The sequence below is a fragment of the Ceratotherium simum genome, chromosome 15 (assembly GCF_057802395.1).
Source record: "Ceratotherium simum simum isolate JZ-2026a chromosome 15, ASM5780239v1, whole genome shotgun sequence".
Taxonomy (NCBI): Eukaryota; Metazoa; Chordata; class Mammalia; order Perissodactyla; family Rhinocerotidae; genus Ceratotherium; species Ceratotherium simum.
In genome coordinates, this window is record NC_141914.1 from 55,345,569 (window position 1) to 55,352,816 (window position 7,248).

The following is a 7,248-nucleotide window of genomic DNA, read 5'->3' on the forward strand; positions in this document are numbered from 1 at the left end:
GAGCCTTTAAAATTTTCTCTTAGAGGGTTCCGTGAACTGTGATCTGATGGCCCCTCTTCACTGCAACATCTTCCCTCAATCACCCCCATCCTTACGACTCCCTACCATCTCCTTTCCCAAAATATCACGAAGAAATATTTGATCCCCCCCCCCAAAAAAAAAGGAAGGGAAAAGAAAGAAAAATAATAAAGAATCTAGACCTTGAAATGCTGCCCCCTATCCCCGCGAGGTCTTCGGTGGAAGAAAAGTGAAACGTGCCATTGTTACCCAAGTGGGCTGCATCTCTTTCCAGAGCATTGGTTTGTCTTTGTTTTTTAAAAGGTGGAAGCAAACACATGGCTTTTAAATCCAGGGGAAATCGAAGGCTTTGAGGTGCAGCACAACAAAAGGATTCCTGGTGCAAAAAGATCGAAGCAAAATGCAGGATAAACTCGGTCCAAGACGCTCAGGCTACCTGAGCTCTTATTTGGGACACCCAAGCAGAATCAGCTAGATTCAGCTCTTCTGCTTTGGGGACCTGAATTTCCCCTTATCCCCATCTTTACAGGGAAGTGTCTGTGCTGTGAAAAGGATAATATCGAAGAACAGTCTTACTTTTCAACCCGTCTACACTAGAGAGAGGCGCTGTGGGAACTAGAGGAGCAAACCAGTCAGGCAAGGCTTTCCTTGAGAGTTTAAAAAAAATAAGAAAAAGAAAAAAATAAAAGCCTACCCGCTTCCCCTCTCCCATTTCCACCTTCCCCACCAAAGGAATGTTTTCCCTAGGTTGGTCTCTTCTACCTTCTTGTTTATTTTGACAATTTGTCATCTCGACCCCTCCACTTCTTCTCTCCCCTTAAACACACACACACACACACACACACACAAACACTGTACATTCAGGGCTTCCTAGTGCTCGCGCCCGATCCCATGCTAAGCGCGTTCCCCTTCTTGGAGTTCATTTTGGTGACGTGGAAAGCCGGATCCAGGGTTACAGCATATATTAAAAAAGAAAAAGAAAAAAAAAGCCAGCGCAGAGAAGTCCGCGATTCTGCACTGTGATTGAGCCTGCTTTCCCCCTGCCTTCCTCCCGCCCTTCCTCTCAGTGCCCAATGATGTGCTGTCAGTACCCAGAGAGAGCAGCCGCGGCGGCGGCGGCGGCGGCGGCGGCGGGGAACCTGGAAGCCTGCAGCAGCCCTTTCTCCTCCCTCCTCTACTGAGTGTGCCAAGCGGCAGTTCTGCATCCTAAAGAAGCCCATTGAAAGGCCTATTGCATTCCCAGCACGTCTCAAGCTTGCTGCCTTTTATTTTTTTCTCTTAGCCCCCCCACCCATCCCCCTTCGCTTCAGCTTCAGTAAAAGGGAGGGAGAGAGGGGGAAAGAGAGAATCCTTCAACTCAAGCTTTTTTTTTTTTTCTCTCAATGTTCTATGCTTAAAAAAAAAAAAATCTCCTGCCAAATAGGTAAGTCAAAGATATCTGGAGCCTTTCTTGCCTAAATCTCAGGGACCTCAAAAACAAGAAAAACATTTTTAAAAAAGCATGGTGAAAAAGAAAGAACTTAAGTAGATTTTAATATTTTATAAGGGAGACAGGGAAGACTGATACTGCAATGTAGCCTCATCTGCCTTCTCTCTTTTTTTCATTTAATTGTTTCTAAAAATTGAGTATTGCATGCCTGAGGCAGATTTCTCATTGCTTTCTCATGGGTTCTCCTTTCCTTACAGCTATGTACATTATATGCAAGTTGAATGTGAAGATTCATTCTTTTCACTCTCCCTTTGAATTATATCATTGTGTTTTAAGTTAGAGGGTTGACGAAGTATTTCCTTAATGTATGTACCTACGTGTAGAGGAAAAATATATGCCAAAGACTCTGGTTTATTTTTATTGATTAAAAACAACCATTCAATTTTGATCGATATTTCAGTGACTCAGAAAGGGCAATCTAATAAAACTGCATTATTATAATTTATTTATGTACGCATTTTCATATACTGATGATATAAGGCAAGGAAAGAGCCAGAGAGGAAGGCTCTGTATTATTAGAATAGGGCACTATATTTGTTCTTCTCACTGGAAAAGAATGATGTCTTTCTTGAAATGTGTTCATGTGACAGATCATTTATCGGCAGGTAAGAATCAAGGTTTCCACCTTTTCTTGCCTTGAACTACCCACCTTTCCTCTAACCAGCCACCTGCCATTCCAGCTTTTTACAGGGCTCCTCAGTTGATCTTGAAGGCATAGATACACATTCCAAACTAAGCTCTGCAAGTGTCTAATACAGACACTCCCAGGCTCAGCAGCCTTTAGCTGTCACTATCTTTAGCTCTGACAATCTCATGGGCTTGTTCTTTAGAAAGGCTAATCACTCCTAAAGGGTTTAAACAGCCAAATGGTACAAATATGTAGAAATTATCTAATTAAAGGAGATGTTAATAATCTGAGCTTGGGCAAAAGGAGGTGGGGGGCATAGTGTGTTACTGAGCATACACTATAATTAAGCATGTTGTTATCATTTCTTAAGAGAAGTCTTAAGTTTTTCCGAGATACCAATCACCTTATACATCTCAACATCTGATGTTGGGCCATGGGCTCATACTTTATTATACTCTTTAATCTAACAACTTTGGGGTATGCCATGTCTTTTTATTAGCAGAAACCTATAGTTTAAAGAACATTTTTTTTCTATCAGATTTCCAATCAGATCTATAATGGGTACCTCTGATACCAATATGAGTTTTAACAGACAAACAGGTGTAATCGCCAAATTATTGCCATTATTACTTAATCTGCTTGTATGTAAAAGGCATCACCGTAAACCAGGTCCCTGCTTGCTCTAAGAGGCAATGAAGAGTGCCTCGTGTTGTATGCCCTTTACCAAGTATGGCTTGGTTCAGGAAAATGTCATCATCACATGGTACAATATTTCAGAGTCTCCTAAGTTTAAAATACAGGACATAGTAAGCATGTTGGTAGGTCGTTTTGAGTGTCAGTTCAATACTACTAAAGTTTCTATATTACTCTTAAAAAGCCCCACGTATAGGAGTCAATTATAATAGTGCATGACTAAAAGCTAAAAATCTGCATCTTTATTTCTGTTGCAGTTTTGTAATCAACCACGAATGATGAAACCTTCCATAGCTGAGATGCTTCACAGAGGGAGGATGTTGTGGATAATTCTTCTAAGCACAATTGCTCTAGGATGGACTACCCCGATTCCCCTGATAGAAGACTCAGAGGAAATAGACGAGCCCTGTTTTGATCCATGCTACTGTGAAGTTAAAGAAAGCCTCTTTCATATACATTGTGACAGTAAAGGATTTACAAATATTAGTCAGATTACTGAGTTCTGGTCAAGACCTTTTAAACTGTATCTGCAGAGGAATTCAATGAGGAAATTGTACACCAACAGTTTTCTTCATTTGAATAACGCGGTGTCCATTAACCTTGGGAACAATGCATTGCAGGACATTCAAACAGGAGCTTTCAATGGTCTTAAGATTTTAAAAAGGCTGTATCTACATGAGAACAAACTAGACGTCTTCAGAAATGACACCTTCCTTGGCTTGGAAAGTCTGGAATATCTGCAGGCAGATTACAATGTTATTAAACGTATTGAGAGTGGGGCATTTCGGAACCTAAGTAAATTGCGGGTTCTGATTTTAAATGATAATCTCATCCCCATGCTTCCAACCAATTTATTTAAGGCTGTCTCCTTAACTCATTTGGACCTACGTGGGAACAGGTTAAAGGTTCTTTTTTACCGAGGAATGCTAGACCACATTGGCAGAAGCCTGATGGAGCTCCAGCTGGAAGAAAATCCTTGGAACTGTACATGTGAGATTGTGCAACTGAAGAGTTGGCTGGAACGCATTCCTTACACTGCCCTGGTGGGAGATATCACTTGTGAGACCCCTTTCCATTTCCATGGAAAGGACCTTCGAGAAATCAGGAAGACAGAACTCTGTCCTTTGTTGTCTGACTCTGAGGTGGAGGCTAGTTTGGGGATCCCCCACTTGTCATCAAGCAAGGAGAATGCATGGCCAACTAAGCCTTCCTCAATGCTGTCCTCTGTCCATTTTACTGCTTCCTCTGTTGAATACAGGTCCTCCAATAAACAGCCCAAGCCCACCAAACAGCCCCGAACACCAAGGCCACCCTCCACATCCCAAGCCCTATATCCCGGTCCAAATCAACCTCCCATTGCTCCTTACCAGACTAGACCCCCCATTCCCATTATATGCCCTACTGGGTGTACCTGTAATTTGCACATCAATGACCTTGGCTTGACTGTCAACTGCAAAGAGCGAGGATTTAATAACATTTCTGAACTCCTTCCAAGGCCACTGAATGCCAAGAAACTGTACCTGAGTAGCAATCTGATTCAGAAAATATACCGTTCTGATTTCTGGAATTTCTCTTCCTTGGATCTCTTGCATCTGGGGAACAATCGTATTTCTTATGTCCAGGATGGGGCCTTCATTAACTTGCCCAACCTAAAGAGCCTCTTCCTCAATGGCAATGATATCGAGAAGCTGACACCAGGCATGTTCCGAGGCCTACAGAGTTTGCACTACTTGTACTTTGAGTTTAACGTCATCCGGGAAATCCAGCCTGCAGCCTTCAGCCTCATGCCCAACTTGAAGCTGCTATTCCTCAACAATAACTTGCTGAGGACCCTGCCAACAGATGCCTTTGCAGGCACATCCCTGGCTCGGCTCAACTTGAGAAAGAACTACTTCCTCTACCTTCCTGTGGCTGGTGTCCTAGAACACTTGAATGCCATTGTCCAGATAGACCTCAATGAGAATCCTTGGGACTGTACCTGTGACCTGGTCCCCTTCAAACAGTGGATAGAAACCATCAGCTCAGTCAGTGTGGTGGGCGATGTGCTCTGCGGGAGCCCTGAGAACCTCACCCACCGTGATGTGCGCACTATTGAGCTGGAAGTTCTCTGCCCAGAGATGCTGCACATCCCACCAGCTGGAGCATCCCCAGCCCAGCCTGGAGATTCTCACCTTGCTGGGAGTCCAACAAGTGCATCACCTTATGAGTTCTCTCCCCCTGGGGGCCCTGTGCCACTTTCCGTCTTGATTCTCAGCCTGCTGGTTCTGTTTTTTTCAGCAGTCTTTGTTGCTGCAGGCCTCTTTGCTTATGTGCTCCGACGACGCCGGAAGAAGCTCCCCTTTAGAAGCAAGCGTCAGGAAGGTGTGGACCTTACTGGCATCCAGATGCAGTGCCACCGGCTTTTTGAGGATGGTGGAGGTGGTGGAGGTGGAAGTGGAGGTGGAGGCCGACCAACTCTTTCCTCCCCAGAGAAGGCCCCTCCTGTGGGTCATGTATATGAGTACATCCCCCATCCAGTTACTCAGATGTGCAACAACCCCATCTACAAGCCTCGTGAGGAGGAGGAGGTGGCTGTTTCATCAGTCCAGGAGGCAGGGAGTGCAGAACGTGGGGGGCCTGGGACACAAGCACCAGGAATGGGTGAGGTTCTCCTAGGAAGTGAGCAGTTTGCTGAGACACCCAAGGACAACCACAGCAACTACCGGACCTTGCTGGAAAAAGAAAAGGAGTGGGCCCTGGCAGTGTCCAGCTCCCAGCTCAACACCATAGTGACGGTGAATCATCATCATCCTCACCCTCACCACCCAGCAGTTGGTGGGGTGTCAGGGGTAGTTGCGGCAACTGGGGGAGACTTGGCTGGGTTCCGCCACCACGAGAAGAATGGTGGGGTGGTGCTGTTTCCTCCTGGGGGAGGCTGCGGTGGTGGCAGTATGCTACTAGACCGAGAGAGGCCACAGCCAGCCCCCTGCACAGTGGGATTCATGGACTGTCTCTATGGCACAGTGCCCAAATTAAAGGAACTGCACGTCCACCCTCCTGGCATGCAATACCCAGACTTACAGCAGGACGCCAGGCTCAAAGAAACCCTTCTCTTCTCGGCTGGAAAGGGCTTCACAGACCACCAAACCCCAAAAAGTGATTACCTCGAGTTAAGGGCCAAACTTCAAACCAAGCCAGATTACCTCGAAGTCCTGGAGAAGACAACATATAGGTTCTAACAGAAAAAGAAAAATAAATTAGTGGTTTTCCCTCAAAAGAAAAAGAAAATAAAAGAAACATATCCCTGCTCCTTTACACCCGTCCCAGTAAGTCCATTCTCACAAACTTTCCTGCCCTGAACAGAACTGAAACCGCATGATAACTAGAAAATACAGATGTATGCTCTCCCCTCTCAGATGTGATTTGGAGGAAGGGCCATACTCAGATCATTAATCAATGAAGTGCCTTCGCAGACTTTTGCCAGCAAATGTTATCATTATTTTTTTATACTGAAACTCGAGACTTTGACTGTGCCATGTATAAGGTATATTGGGGATCATTGTACTGATCCTAATTAAGTAAAATTCAATGTGTCTTTTTATTTTCAGTAACTTTTTATTTTAGTTGTAGTTTTGTTTGACAGGGAGTGGGGAAAACAAATTGACATTTGTGGCTTTCTTTCCTCTTCCCATCATGGCACAGATTCTGTACATGTATTAACAATGCAGTTTGCTGCATGCCTGGAAACTGCAAGATGGGGAGGGAGGGGGCGGGTCTTGCTCGAATGTTCTCACCCACTCTTTTTTCTCTCATACACATATCCACACGCAAATCACAAATCCCTGCTCAAAGTTAGGTCTCTACACCTGCAGCCTCTTCTTTCTGGCACAGGCGCGCACACACACACACACCACTCCCATTCAACCTAATCTCATTAGTTTGGGTTTGATCCATTCCTCTCCTCTCCATAGCGCCACCTTCCCCTTACCTCTAGTGTATAGCTCATGACATCTCTCCCACCACCCTGGGAAAAGTCACACTCAAGGCTGGATCCTACTGATGTGGAGGCCTGGCAGTTGAACAGCCGGAGGCGCACCCCTAGGGATGAGCACTCTCTTTGTGACACTTCATCCTAATGCCAAGATTTTTTGGAGAACATCTGCACTTTCTTATATATATATAATATTAAAAAAACATAAAAAAGCAACTGGGTATATATCACTAACAGCTTTGTAGGAAGCACTTTTAATGTTTTCTCTCTCACACACAAAGATTCAAAAGAAATGTGCATATATTTATTCTGTAATTTCAGTGATTATAAATTGTAAAGGTAATGTTTAATCATTGTATAGTGATTATGCGTCTGGTATAGCTTTCCTAATAAAAAGTTTTTGAAAAACATAATACATTATATATAGAGGATACAAAGCTTGAACCTTAA

At 44.2% G+C, this 7,248-nt stretch overlaps 1 protein-coding gene across 2 annotated transcripts in view; it reads left to right on the forward strand.

Annotated features, from left to right (window-relative positions):
- Positions 1–6,555, forward strand: part of SLITRK3 (SLIT and NTRK like family member 3) — a 150,305-nt gene extending 143,750 nt beyond the window's left edge. For both annotated transcript variants that reach the window (XM_087440085.1, XM_004424782.3), the window contains exon 2: positions 3,086–6,555. In XM_087440085.1, coding sequence (XP_087296211.1) covers positions 3,104–6,046 — 2,943 coding nt within the window. In that variant the 5' untranslated portion in view covers positions 3,086–3,103 and the 3' untranslated portion in view covers positions 6,047–6,555. The remainder of the gene's footprint in view (positions 1–3,085) is intronic.
- Positions 6,556–7,248: the final 693 nt, after the last annotated feature.